The sequence below is a fragment of the Schistocerca gregaria genome, chromosome 6 (genome assembly GCF_023897955.1).
Source record: "Schistocerca gregaria isolate iqSchGreg1 chromosome 6, iqSchGreg1.2, whole genome shotgun sequence".
Classification (NCBI taxonomy): Eukaryota; Metazoa; Arthropoda; class Insecta; order Orthoptera; family Acrididae; genus Schistocerca; species Schistocerca gregaria.
In genome coordinates this window covers 284,446,771-284,462,486 of record NC_064925.1, presented here as the reverse complement: position 1 = coordinate 284,462,486, position 15,716 = coordinate 284,446,771, and the positions used below count along the sequence as shown (strand labels likewise).

Genomic DNA, 15,716 nt, shown 5'->3' with positions numbered 1-15,716 from the left:
CATCACGGAGCCTCTGCCTGCCTGTTACACGTTTGCTAAGCAGCCTCCAGAAGCCGGCACCGAACCGTATCGACTCTCTCAGGAAACCCACATTTCATACGCCCGCGTTTGAAAAAGGATTTTGCCGCAAGGCTTTGACAAATTCATCATCGACAGGTGTTGTTACACGCCAAAGTCCAGTTCCCATAGGACTACCGGATTCTCGAGTGTCTTGGTAAAATAATATCCTCCGTCACGCGGTGCACTCAGAACGCCACATAGTATGCTGCCTCCTACGCCTCACGACTCTAAGCTCTTTCCTCCAAAAGAGGCATCTGGTCGCGAATAGCATGTTGAAGATAGGCACGGCGCGTGACTGAATAATGTGACTCGATTGAATGCGATATGGTGCCGCTAACTCACCTTGCCTGTGCACTGTCACTCGCTATTGTGGATCGAATGGTCCTTGTAGACCTCACACTCACCGCGACGGACTGTCAGTCTCTCACCGTGTAATAATGAAACTATACGAAGAAGTCCTATCTATTTTGTCAGTGCTAGAAATTTTAAGTTTTCGAGTCCAGAGACACCATTATCCAACAGAAGTTGTCTCCCACTGCTGTATAGCCAAACTTCTGTTCCATCTTCTGTGTGCATTTAGAAATACATCATAGAAATGTGTTTCATATAATACAATAAAGGCTTCACCAACAACAAATTGTTGAATCAGAAAAGTGTGTTATGGTAAAATGCATCACACAGATTTGAACATGAGACACTTTATTTATAAAGCCTGTACGTTTTTTATTCAGCTGTTTTAGCCATCAACGGACTTAAAATTTTCTGAGTTAACATTCACTATAATGCCCATTTCCATTCCTCCCATCACTTACTATGACAATGAACTGAGCCAGTGATCTCATCTTGGGTATGAATCATCCATCAATCCCCTTATCATTCTAACAGCAACAGCCGTGTTTCTAATTTAAATGTACTTTATTCTAATGGTGATGTTACGAAAGAAACAACCAACATAGACTATTTCATTTACTCATAAAAATAGGTCATTCTGAAATGTATGAAAATCAGCCTTGTAGTCCTTGCTGCGGTTAAAGTCTGGCTTGAAACCGTTTTTCCAACTTTAGTGTGAGAAAAGAGCACCCACTGAATTCACTGCCAATGAAAAATACGGATGGCAATTAGGGTAACTTGGTAATTAGAAATTTGGAAATTTGTGGTAAGGTCTTATAGGACCAAACCGCTGAGGTCATCGGTCCCTAAGCCTACACACTACTTAATCTAACTTTAACTTACGGTAAGGACAACACATACACCCATGGCCGAGGGAGGACTCAAACCTCCGACGGGGGCATCCGCACGGACCGTGACAAGACGCCTATGACCGCGGGGCTACCCCATACGGCTGGGAACTAGAGACGATGTTAATACAGAAATGGAAAGTAGACGACACAGAACTCGACAAGACGATATGACTGATAACATTTCTTCCGTCAACGTTTTGGACGCATATGATTTGGTGGGTGGAAGCGTCTTTCCGCGGGTGCGGGGCAGACATGTAAACGGCAGCGGACAATAGCGCTGCCAAGGCCGCGCCGGTTGCTTGCACCTCTGGAGCGGCTCTCGTGGCACGACCTTCAGTCGTGCTACAATAGAGGACAGCCGTCACTTAACAGGCCGCCCTTGCTCAATTGGGAATTATTCTCCGCCGCTCAATCGCGCAGTCGCTCGCCAGCTTTCAAAGCCAAATCCAAATGATGCAGCGCACATTGCTGAGCGTCGCCGAATGCGTTCACTCTTACTTACCAACATATACGTAGAAGCAACTACTTGAACAACACTAAATACAACAATCATTCTTAATTTTAGGCTGTATAACACTGATCTAGGGACAACAGTTCGTCTAGGTAACCAAAACTTATTACCATGTATCCGGTTGATACCGACTATATTATATTTCAGTTGGTGTTTTGAGACGGAGCGTAGTTTATTGGAAAACAGCTGATAATTAAGACTATTGTATGGCAAACGTGTCCTAACAATTTCAGCTGACGTAAAATAGTAAAGACTTCCACACTATGTGCGCTGTTTCCGTGACTCATGTTGGTCATGTTAATCACTCGAAGTTTCTGTTGACCAAAACGCTGAAGTTCCTTACTGTCTTGGCTGTACAGTGGCCAAGTTTCATTGCTTCGTAGTAGCACTTAAAACACCTTATACAGCATGAGTTTTAAGTGCACGATGAGATCTTTATAACTGAAGACTAAATGTGCAGTTTTTCCAAAGAGTGCCTGTTGTACACATTTCCTGTCTAAGATTCGTTCAGAGGCACAGTGCTTAAATAGGCTCCAACCCACATATGGGAAGTAAACACAGATGTAAATTTAAAGGATTACCCTTGGTACAAGGACTTGGTTTTAAGAAAATCAACGGAGAGTTACAATCTGTTTCACGAGTATGTATTCTCGTATTGGTTTTCTGCTTCTTGCAGCTATTCTGGTGTGAGGGCGGATGTTGCAGCGTAATCTACACACAGCAGTTCAAGTCATTTTTGGGATCTTATAAGTTTTTTAACTAAGCCTATGAAAAGTAAGGAGGCCTCCGCCGAAAAGATATCCAAACTCAACACCAGGTCTGGACCTCATTACGTATGGAATCGCTGACAAGTAAAGGGCGAAGAGAAAGGGCGCCAGTACTAAGTGCGAAATACAGATTGAGACTTCACGCGGGAAGAGTGGGTGGAACCCTTCTCTGCCCCTCCCATACAAGGCGGCGTTTGGAAGAAACATGCAACTGTAGTACTATCAAATCAAAGGTGACTATCGCTGAAATGTTTTTGCTGCAAATTGAACAAATCTACGTAAAATGTTACTGTGTACGACATTATTTGCTGACTGAAGCTGGCACCGAGTGGAACCAAACCAATACTGACCAATTCCAACAGTTTCCTTCATTCCCGGGATCCACAGCGTTAAGTGCGAAGTTATTGTGCGCGTATAGTATGCAGCCCAGGAGTCATCGTTACAGATTTAAACAAATTATGTGATAATGAGCGAATGCCCAACCATGTGATCGTCAACAGCCTGGCCAGGATAACAAATGACGAGGGCAACAAAATCGTCTAAGTACATACAGATAATGTAGCTTTCTCCAGGTCATACAAGGTTACGAAGCGAGACTGTTGCTGTTCTCTGCATTTTATTTGGACTTCTCTCTCACAGAAAATCAAATCGTGCATATGGACATTTGGAAACGGCCCTGCGACTCAAGGCGATTAGGGACGATTCTAACGTTTACAGCGCCATTTTGAAGTCGGCAGGTACATCCTGGAAAGTCTCACGTGTAAAGTCGAATTTTGGGAATACGACCCAGTTTGACCATGTTATCAGTGAGTTCATTACCTGGGATCTCTATTTTGCCCAGTGTCCGGACGAAAGTCGCTGAGCGTCCACACTGTTCAAGAGCATACAGGGAATCCCGGATAGCAAATGACCAACAGATGGCGAGGGCAGCACGAGAACTTGCAAACTGCTCAAGGACTCGCTGCAGGTGACAAAGGACCCCACTAGTGCAGGAACGGATGTTATCAATAGCTCAAGAAATGGCTACCAACTCCACGGTGAAAACACTACAACCAGCCAACAAAGAGAGCAGTTCAGTATGTTCCACATCGATTATAAGAAAAGCCTACACGACCAGTCACCATCAAGCCATCAATTGTAGACGACTTCTGAACCCTGGGATGCGCCAAGGACGGAGAAAAAAATGGCAGTGGAGACCTCGGGAGGAACTTGAGTCGAGTTTTTCAGATCTTGTCAAGAAGTTGTGGTTGAGTGGTGCACCACAGAGGTGAATAGGAGCGGATCCAGAGGAGAGGTGGAAGAGAACAGAGACAGGATGCATAATGTTATCATAATCCCTGATCGGGGCCGCCACTGTGGAAGATGGATTACCGTGTTTGGAAAGAGGAAACGGTAGTTCGGATTCTTAAGGGTGATGCGAACGTGGGTAGACAAGACAGTAAAGAACTTCCGCGTTTCGGCCAACAGAAACTTCGAGTGACTAACATGCGCAATGAGAGTCACAGAAACAGCGCACATAGTGTGAAAGTGTTTACTATTTTACGTCAGCTGAAACTGTCAGGATACGTTTGCCACACAACAGTCTTCATTATCAGCTGTTTTACAATAAACTACGCTCCGGCTCAAAACACCAACTTAAGTATAATATATTCAGTATCAACAGGATATATGGTAATAACAAGCTGTTGTCAGCGCCAGATCCATAATCGTTCGACCCCAACCTCCACGTGTAAGCTTAGGGCTAGTTCAAAAGATTCGTCTCCCAAGTGAAACACCCTACAGTGGTGCATCAGATCCAGTATCTACAGTGCTGAGGACGATGCCTAACTGTACGCCGGACCCTCATAATCAAGGCAGGATTCTATCAGGGCTTTGTAAAGCTGCAGAAAGGTAGTGCGATCTGCACCCCAGCTGGTGTTACTCAGGCAACAAAAGTGTATTAAGGTGAAGTCAGCACTTTCGCTTAAGCTAGCTAAGATGGGACTCAATGTCAACTGAGAATCAAACAAAGACCAGACCTAAAAAAAGATAGATCTCCACCCCCATTGCGTAGCTGGTCATCGAGGTCAAGCTCTGGTTGCGTGTGAACAGTACAACGTCAAAAGAAGTGATTGAAACGAGTCTTGAAGACAGAAAATCGAAAATCATGGGTGAGGCCCATGCCGGCCCCTTTGGTGTGGCACCTTCCAGGCTAGACGAAGAACATTGGAGGCAAAATTTATGAGCATACAACGAGGGTGATAATGAAGACCCCACAGCTGTTGCTAGACCATTGATGGCTACTGGAAAAAAGAGACACTCAAGACAAGAGCCCTGCAGCACCCATTCTCTTGGATAGGGGGGTGGGGAGGGGGGTACTGTGGGAAGCAACAACGTTTACCTGGAACGTATGGTGTGACAGGAACTCTTCAACAAAATCTGGGAGCGGACTCCCGAGACCCTATGCATGTGAAGTAGCAAGGATGTGGTGTCGCCGTGTGGTGTCATAAGCCTTTTGCAAGGTGTAAAATACAGCTATAACGTGTTGAAGACGGGGAAAAGCTGTAAGGATGGTAGACTCCAGGGAAACCAGATTATCAGTAGTGGACAGGATGGAGGCTGACGACCCCGTGACTCATGGAGTCAACACATTCGCCGGATGCTGGTTGCGTTAAAGCAACTTAAGAGAACTTTGTTGAGAGTTACTGGGCAATAGCTGTCCATCTGTAGAGGGTGCTTACCCAGTTTCAATGCTGGGACAATGATGCTTTCTCGCTACTGCCATAGGAACTCGTCCTCTCTTTGGATGTGGTTAAAGATGTGACACTGATGATCCACAGTTAGCTGTTTGATCATTTGGTTGTGGATGTGGTCTGGCCCTGGGTCTGTATCATGGCAATGAGCACGGTAGCATTCAGTGCAATACCAAATACGCGCGCAGGTATCGGGTATCCAGTGACGTCTGATGTTAGCCCAAACATGCGAACAAGAGGTATGTGGTCCGATGGTTGAAATGTATTGTTCCCAGCATTCTTTTTTCCGTAGTTTTATTAGGTGGTGGACCCGAGCACGAAGTCTCTTAAAGGCAGTGAGGTGCTCCATCGAAGAGGGGCCGCTTATTGTGTTGCAGAGCCCACGTTAAGATCTCGAATGGCCTCTGCGACTTCCGAGGACCACAAAGGTACTGTCTTCCAACAGGGAGGAACAGGGGATCGCTAATTCAGCTGCTGAAATAATAACTGCCTCGTCGATATCCTCAAGCGGCAGGGACCCAAAGTCGACAACAGACGATAAAGCAACCCATTCAACACTGTTGAGAGCCCATCCGGGCAGACGTCCAGGGGAGTGACACTAAGGAAGGGACACGAAGATTGGGAAGCGGTCATTACCACATAGGTCATCATGGACCCTCCAGTGTATGGATGGAGGAAGACATAGGCTGCAAATACTAAAGTGTATGGCCAAGAATATTGTATGTGTCACACTGAAGTATTGGGGTAAGGGGGGTACCAGTATTTAAGAGGGAAAGGTCAAGTTGTGTCGGTAAATTTTCGAGACCATTGTTACACCCCCCAAAGGATTATGGGTGTTGAAATCATCCAAGATTAGGTAATGTAGAGGACCTGAGAAACCAATGCTAACGGTATGATCTGAGAGACTTCAGCATCGGCAGGGAGATATAAACACTGCAGATGGTAATATCCTGCCCTCACCCGAACATCCACAGCCTCCAAGGGTGTATTAAAAAGCACACGTCTGCTACACAGGGTGTCTAGAAAATATGCCAGACACCTCGTCACAGGCAGCACGATTCTTCTCCGGTATCTACGAATGGCTGGGATCTGCGTTGCCGGATTATAAATCTCCTGAAGCGGAATGCAGAAGGCAGGTGATATGCTGAAGACCCTGACTTCGCACGCTTCTGTTAAGTTTGGTAAATGTGGCACGTCAAAAACCAATAATGGGGACCATGTAATCGTTAATGGAAGATTAAGATAGCGTCTGGAATGAAACTAGAAATCAAGCAGGGTCTGCACCAAGAATACGATCTGACAAAGTCGGAGAAGGTAAGAGACAGTCCAAGTGTAGATTTGCAGCACACAAAGCGGAAGCAATGCTGCAAAGGCTGGTACCTCGTGGTAGCCAAGCACATACTCACTAAAGAGCGGTGAGCCCCCTGGGGTAGGGGAGAGGGGGGCGGAATGAACAAATACAACAGATGCTGCCTGAAATGTAACAAAAAAGCCGACTGTCTTTTGTAACGCAGTGGAAGCATGAACCTACAGCTGGTTACAGGCAGCGTTGTAAAGAGTCGTGTATTTCGAGTCAATTTCATCCAATTCTTGCATTTGTTAATCTTTAGTTTTCCTTCTTTACAGTAGATAGTACATAATACACTGTCCAGTCACATTAACGCGACCACCTGTCAAAAACCCGAATAACGACCTCTTGCAGTGCGAGATGTGCAGGAAGAGAGACAATGAGGTTCTAGAAGATTGACAGGGTAGCGGAGCCATGCTGACTGCAGTGCCGTGGTCAGCTGCGCTAGTTTCGTCAGTGGAGGATCCACGGCGCGAACAGCCGGATCGAGGAGGTTACAAGGATTCGCGATTGCGTTTAAATCCAGGTAGTTTGCTGGCCAGGTGAGTACGGCAAACACAACCTGGTGCTCTTCGAACCACAAAAGTATACTGCGAGAATTTTGTGATGCACGGTATGCTTTAACCACTGCGGCACGCCAACAGTTTACAAGCTTAACTGTTCCGGAAATGCTTCCACCCTTGGGACTAGAGCCAGTGAGCTAGAGAGCCCTTTTGGGTGTTAAGTAAATCGCTACACCATTCCCTGCTCACATTAACGTAACTGGAGTGTGGTTTTACCTGATGATACGGTCCCGCTCGAGCACCTCGAGGTCGTAGCGGTGGTGCGGCTGCGGCTGCGGCGGCTGGTAGAGCGGGTGTGGCGGCGGGTGGAAGTGCGAGTGCGAGTGGGGCGCGGCGGGCATCAGCAGCTGGTGCTGCACGCTGTGCACGTGGCGCACCTCGACCAGGCCGGCGGGGTCGCGCCACACAGGCCCGCCGTGGCCGGGGGCGGCGGCGGCGCCGGGGGCCGGCGCGGGGGCCACGGCCGCGCCCGCCGCCCCCGACACGCCCGAGCCGGGCGCCGCCACCGGCGCCGGGGACGACCGCGGCGGCTCCAGCGCCGACACATGCTCGCGCCTGTACTGGCCGGCGGCGCCTGCAACACCGGAATACCGGCCTGTCACACGTCGAAGCACAAACAAAATTGACGATTCGCTTCGAGGAAAGAAAAAGATAAAAGAGTATCTGACAGTATAAGTTGAAAGCACACACGAGACCACAGCATGCACTTGTGTTTTAGCTCCATGCTGAACATAGCAGCGAGCTGGAGCTCATCGTGGAGTATGTGCCCTGTCTGTGAGGCGCTGTGGAAGGAAGACTGATCCCACAAAAGGGATCGCCAATAATACCAACCTACACATTGAGGCTCAGCCAGTGAGAATTCTCCCTCGCCCACAAGTGGGCGTAGGTTGACGATATCGCACCTCGTAAAGACAGGCTCGTCCTGGAATAAGATGAACGACAGAAATCACAGTACCCCGACGGCCGGTGCGACGAACCAACGAGAAAACAGTCGCGCAAATGAAGACTGCATGAGTTGTGATACGGACAGTGGTAGTTGTGGAGAATATTCCACCCGGTCGTCTGGATTACCCCATGCTGGCTGACCGCCAGTCTAGTGCTGATTCCAGAGCCTCTGTCGAAGATAAACTTATCTCTAACTTTCTAGTTGATGTATCACCAGAATGCTTTTCAGGCAGCATGACCATAAACCTGTTCTGGCCCTTGAGTCTCTCGGGTGTCGTTTCCTCCAGTTTGTCGTCGGTGAGCAAACTCATCGTGTATAACGGAAGGATGAGCCCAGTGCGTACTAGTGCGACGATAATCGTAGTAGAAGAAATATAACACGGGCGGCGAAGATATGTGCTATAGTAACCCCTCTGTGAACAATGGTGTGTAATTGGGTCGACATCAGGATATCACCGCGATTAATTGAACCATTCGTCAGAAGTATTTCAGTATCTTCCCCGACAAATGAATTCTATAAAAATGAAACTCGTTAAAATCTGGACATTGCAGTCAATAGCGTGATTTGCTGTATACACTGTTCTCAGTAACAGCAGATTTATCAGCCATGTGCAGTGCAGTGCAACGCCCCCCCCCCCCCCCCCGAACTACAACCGCGCAAGTCTTCCCCCCCCCCCCCCCCCCACACACACACGCGTGATCCTTCCTCTATCCGTATTACACACCCCCTCCTCTCCTCTCTCTCTCTCTCTCTCTCTCTCTCTCTCTCTCTCTCTCTCTCTCTCTCTCTGTTAACCACTAACCACGCCTGTATCCTATCCCTCGCTCTTACACGTCTTAGCAGAATACCGAACACATCTCTAATTTTCACAAACACACACGAAAGTTTGCTTAAAAACTCTACATTCACGGTTTAGACAGTACTCAACACACGAAAGCACTAATCAGCAAGTAAATAGACAATGCTTAACGCGAAAGAAACAACAACATGTATAGGAATACTCTTTTTTACATGAAAACAAAAAACGCCAATGCACCAAAAGAATGCGAAAAATCGTGAAGGGTGAAGGTAGACTAAGTTTTATTCTACTACAACCTCTACTAACGACAAGGAAAAAATCCTTCTGACTTCAAAACATGTAACAAGAGATAAACAACTTAAGTAAATCGTACATCATACCAAAACCTACAAATGGTTTGGTTTTTTTCTCCGAATACACCACTGTTTATGTTCTGTTACACCGATCATGTTACGCTTTTATTCAGACTCCGAAACTGTAGAATGCTTCAAACTGCAAAAGGAAATAACATATGTAACAGGTGCTGCTAAGATGCGCCTCTAAACATAGAATATAATCTACGTTAGCAGGCTGGTAACACATTCCGTTAATCTCTTTGGGGATATATACACGTCATACAACAACATCTTAAAAGCAATGTATCGGCTGCTATTGCAAAGTCAATTTAATCACAGTAGGTGATACTGCGTACATTGCCACTTTACTCCTATATACTGCCTGCACTATTATGATATGTTCCTTAATTAAAAGGAGCTTAAATGAAATTCGTCATTGTAACGCGGCAAATTTTTTTGTTACTATTTCGTCCCCCCCCCCCCCAGTTCTAACCAAAGAAGGGAAAGCAGAAAGGTGGAAGGAGTATATAGAGGGTCTCTACAAGGGCGATGTACTTGAGGATAATATTATGGAAATGGAAGAGGATGTAGATGAAGATAAAATGGGAGATATGATACTGCGTGAAGAGTTTGACAGAGCACTGAAAGACCTGAGTCGAAACGAGGCCCCCGGAGTAGACAACATTCCATTGGAACTGCTGACGGCCATGGGAGAGCCAGTCCTGACAAAACTCTACCATCTGGTGAGCAAAATGTATGAGACAGGTTAAATACCTTCAGACTTCAAGAAGAAGCTACACATATCTCAAAGGAAGCAGGTGTTGACAGATGTGAAAATTACCGAACTATCAGTTCTAGCATTCGTAGATTTAGAGAAAGCTTTTGACAATGTTCACTGGGATTCTCTCTTTCCAATTCTAAAGTTGGCAGGGGTAAAATACATGGAGCGAAAGGCTATTTACAATTTGTACAGAAACCAGATGGCAGTTATTAGAGTCGAGGGGCATGAAAGGGAAGCAGTGGTTGGCAAGGGAGTGAGACTCAGTTGTAGCCTCTCCCCGATGTTATTCAATCTGTATATTGAGCAAGCAGTAAAGGAAACAAAAGAAAAATTCGGAGTAGGTATTAAAGTCCATGGAGAAGAAATAAAAACTTTGAGGTTCGCCGATGACATCGTAATTCTGTCAGAGACAGCAAAGGACTTGGAGGAGCAGTTGAACGGAATGGAGAGTGTCCTGAAAAGAGGATATAAGATGACCATCAACAAAAGCAAAACGAGTATAATGGAATGTAGTCGAATAAATTCGGGTGATGCTGAGGGAATTAGATTAGGAAGTGAGACACTTAAAGTAGTAAAGCAGTTTTGCTATTTGGGGAGCAAAATAACTGATGATGATCGAAGTAGACTGGCAATGGCTTCTGAAGAAGAGAAGTTTGTTAACATCGAGTATAGATTTAAGTGTCAGGAAGTCATTTCTGAAAGTATTTGTATGGAGTGTAGCCATGTATGGAAGTGAAATATGGACGATAAATAGTTTGGACAAGAAGAGAATAGAAGCTTTCGAAATGTGGTGCTGCAGAAGAATGCTGAAAATTAGATGGGTAGATCACGTAACTAATGAAGTATTGAATCGGATTGGGGAGAAGAGAAGTTTGTGGCACAACTTGACCAGAAGAAGGGATCGGTTGGTAGGACATGTTCTCAGGCATCAAGGGATCACCAATTTAGTATTGGAGGGCAGCGTGGAGGGTAAAAATCGTAGAGGGAGACCAAGAGATGACTACACTAAACAGATTCAGAAGGATGTAGGTTGCAGTAGGTACTGGGAGATGAAGAAGCTTGCACAGGATAGAGTAGCATGGAGAGCTGCATCAAACCAGTTTCAGGACTGAAGACCACAACAACTATTTCGTTTCGCATTACGTAATAGAGCCGACTCAACTTAGTCTCGACAAGAAAATGGATGTTTAAACTTAATATTCTCGCGAGATGTGATGAAGACTTGGCCGTAGCTGTCACTCAGCTGAAAATTAGTCAGTAAAATACAGCGATATACAAGCTAAGTGTGTATATGGTTTTCCACGCCACTCTAAAACATCTTCCCCATTGAAACCGTTGCAGCCAGGCTTCTATTCCTAAAAAAATAGCAGGTACGCAGAACAAACACACGATGTCAAGAAGCAACAGAGTACGGATATTGACCAACGCGGGAAAGCCCTGTTCCGCACTGCGCTCTACCACAGATTCGTGGAGCTGCCACCCACGCACGCTGCGATCGATGGGCGGAATACCCGGAAGTTGGTGGCCACTTCTGGTTTCATCATGAAGTGCAGAACACGTGCCACGGCATACACTAGTGTTCCAGACACACCAACAAAGTGCAAATCGCAAACGAATCTTCTCTGCAGTAATGGACAGCAGTGCCTGAAATTTACAATAGCGTTTTGAGATACCAAACCCATCACTGATGTCTTATGTAAATATTAACGTTCGTTTAACTCAAATGAACAACTATAAAGGAACTAACTAATCACATTTTTCTCGTAACATTAGTCTGCAGTGTGAAAGCAAAGCAATGTAAAGTGTTAATTATGAAATTCCAAATCAGGAAACCACTGGCACACTCAGCCATTGAGCTACAAGAAGGGTTTCACGGCTCTGACATCGTTAAGCTCAGTCACGAATGCCACAAAAATTCGAGTGGTTATTGTGTGTTTGAATGAACAAATGTTGATTAGTGATTATATACTATGTACTGATCATCTGCATGAAGAGTAACGTAGAACAGATCATTAGTAAAGTTTTTTTCCGTATCTTTCAGAAACACAGACGGTGCATTTCATTTTAATTATCTACTTTCGGTAACTACACACAGCACAGAAAGTATTATCTCTATGTATTTTTCGCTTCGACTGGAAAAGTTTTACTTCTTACATAATCTATTTACATTCTAATTTTCAGACACGAATCCAACTTGGTGTCAGGATTAAATGTTTCACCCCTGACGACGTAACTAGAAACATAACTTTCTATGGGGTGAGTGGAGTAGCTGAGTACGGCGTACAAGGAATACATTTTAGCGCTGCAGAAACCCGCTCTGCCTTAACGGCCTTTATCGAGCCCGAGCATTATTTGCTGCTACTTAAATCCTCTGGAACAGACAGTTCACCTAGATACATACCAAACGATAGATGAGTAAGTATCACGGAAGAGCTCAAAATTGGAATGCCCAGTACGCAATGCTGTGTTTAGTAATCCTCGTTTCTCGGAGTGTGGGGCGAACGAACACTAGAGCTACTTGTTATACAGTTTTAAGTTCATAAGTATTAATTGTGACAACGTCTACACAATCGATATGGTAAAAAAGAAGGTGCCTTAAGTTTCCAGGAAAGAATTAAATAAAATAATGGAACTACGTAAGAGACTTGCATAATCTCACAAGCATGAAGTTAAAAGATGTATTATTCTGGGCCGCGATTTCTATAATTTCCCCTCAAGGATTCTAGGTAAGGGACTGTCCTGTAGAATACTGCCTTTAAATTTAAATTTTCTCACACATTTGTCAATAAGATCTGACCTGTCGCTTTTTTTCCATTTCGCCTGTTACAGAGAAAAGTTCGAAAACAGAAAAGCCCGTTGCGAAAGTAATCACTGTTTTAATACAGGATTATCTATTTAAGAATGTGCCTTGGGAACTAAAAATATTAAGTGAATCCATCAATTTTATTTCACTGATTCACAACGTATTCTCTCAGACCTTTTCCTTTATCTTCAGATGGACTGTTTTTATACCATTCAGGCGCACTTTGCGATTCTTAACTATTTTTATAGCCTATACGTGGTACAATGAGTAAATGTAATATGCGAAGATAGATTAAAAAGTAATACCGCCTATGTCACAAAAATTTAATAATCAACGTATAACAACAGTCAACATGCATTTGTATATATTTGGGCCATCGTTGAACCTAGGCATCAAAACCTGTTTAGGGAAAATCAGTTTTCCTTCTTGGCCTACAATTCTAAAGCTGTGTTAACCTCAGCCAAGTCACTGAAACTGTAACCATATACGTGGTTTCATAGGTCCAAACAAACCGAAGTCAGACAGGTCCACATCAGGGCTGTAGGGTCCATGTGGCACCACTGAGAATCGCATTTTTGCAATCGCTTGGATTATGAAAAATGACGTATGGAGACGTGATTCATTATTGTTTCCTTAAATTTGTTTACAAAGGTTTCTCTGTAGATTATGAACGCGCCTGTCTCTTCGAACCACTTCATAAACACATCCTGATTGGCATCTGTGACAGATGTGGGCTGGCCACTGCGCGATTGATCTGCAATGTCAAATGTCAGTTTTCCCGTTACCAAGCTCCATCTAAAGGTGCACATTGCTGAACGTCCATTACCGGCGTCCCTACACTTTCTTCGTGGTTAAGATTACAACAGCTTTAAAATCAGGGGTCAAGAAGCTGATCTAAATTAATTTACATGCCGGGTTCAACGATGACAGTAGTGTTGTGCAGAATACACTTTACGCGATGATCTTCACTAATTCCGCTGTTCCGTATTAAATTTATGACGTTGGAGGCATTACTTTTTGGTACACTTGCATACAATCATTTAATCACTGTAACGCAATGAAATGGCTACCAGAAAGTCGCGTGGTACTATTTTCAAGCAGCAAACAACTGGCCACTCCTAAAAAACCCATCTGATAATTTAGTTACTTGGTTCCCACTTCCACACTCAGATCAGCCACAATCATACCATGTAAGGCCGCGGTCTCAGCAACAGCCTTCCTGCTAAGTCAAATCTTGCGGGTTCCGCCTGCGTAACAGATAAGGCATTCCTGCAGTTCTCTCTCTCTCTTTGTGCACGTTATTACAAATTATTTGCTTTCGCTTTGTGTGTGCAACTTAATGATTCAAGTAAGTTATTAACTAACTCTGTGGTAAATGGAAATAACGATCTTTCTTCTAAGTTTCTGCTGGAGATTCGTTCATATGTACGAACTAAACTACCGAACATAAATGTATGTCATGCGTTGAATTATCAGTGGACAACACAAATTCTTATTTCTCAATGTGATCATACCGGGACGTTAAGTGAGACCGGACCGAGCGATCAGTAGCCTAACCTACTTTCATGCCCCCCCCCCCCCCCCCCCTCCCACTCACTCACTCACTCTTCTCCTATTAATTCAATGGTTTGTGCAAGCATTACTATGGACCTATTTTGAGAGGTACGGTTCCATTTTCCGCGGTTGGGATTTAGCGTTAAACTGCAGGCTAAGTTAGCTGTTCTACCAAGGTGCACTAGGGCAAGAACGAACACTGCTTTATTGCAGGGAGGTGGCATGACCTTGCTTTCTTCCGGTCTCTGAACTCGCTTTCCTGGCCAGTCACAAGGGATCTGCACTTCAGCGCGCAATAAGAAACACGATCCGAATTGGCAGTTTTCGCATTCTTAAACTGCCAGGTGTGAAAGAAGCTCCGACAAAAAAATTCCGTGGCCGATGGGGATTCGAATTCCGGCCCTTTGAATATGTAGTCTGGCACTTAACAACTGAGCTAACAAGATTCCTGGAATTGAACTCATAACCTTTCACACGCAAACTTAAAAATTCAACCACAATTCTACATTCGCGCTTACTAGTTAGTAAGAACAGGCTTTTAACAGAGATCTCGGACAAACGATGACATGTCTATAATCATTTTCCTTTTGCTTCTAATATATCTGACTCATTTGTACTTGCAACATGGAGATTTCGTCAATAAATCGGGATGTAAAACTTCCCGCTCTTAACAAACGACACTAAAAATTTGCTGTGTGTATGCTTGAGCCAAATAAAATGGCAGCCACAAAATTGCAATCTGAGTTGCATCTTTGGGGAATATAATTAAACGAGCCATGAAATCATGTTTCCAAACGGTGCTGTCATTCGCCGCTTAAATTCACTATCTGGGTGATTGAATACCCAATAACTTTCGTGCAAATAGTGATTGGTAATTTCTCTGAGAGCATTATGCCACTACATGCCTCGTTGTATGAGAAACCGATTGCATTATTAGGAAGGTACCGCATAACATTATTTCGCTTAAATATATAAGCCGCAGTTAATACCATACACACAAGAATATACTGTGGAGAAGAACGGTGCGCTCTTCACAGAATTTCGAAGTTACTGAACACGGTTCCTTTCATGATTAGCGATAGGAGAATGTAAATTCAACCACAACACTAAACAAATATTTGGTGATAAATTTTGACCGTTTCAAGCGGCCTGAGAATGAAAACTTTTTAATGTAAGTACATTGCCATTTATAACAAAAAAAAATCGACTTTCGCTCATCGCTTTGTCCATGAAATGTATCTATTACTTGGCAACAGAAACCAAAGTGCACACAATT

General features: G+C 44.5%; 1 protein-coding gene across 1 annotated transcript in view; it reads right to left on the bottom strand.

Annotated features, from left to right (window-relative positions):
- Positions 1–15,716, bottom strand: part of LOC126278852 (uncharacterized) — a 399,775-nt gene that overhangs the window by 138,526 nt on the left and 245,533 nt on the right. The window contains exon 4 of the mRNA XM_049979128.1: positions 7,439–7,796. Coding sequence (XP_049835085.1) covers positions 7,439–7,796 — 358 coding nt within the window. The remainder of the gene's footprint in view (positions 1–7,438; positions 7,797–15,716) is intronic.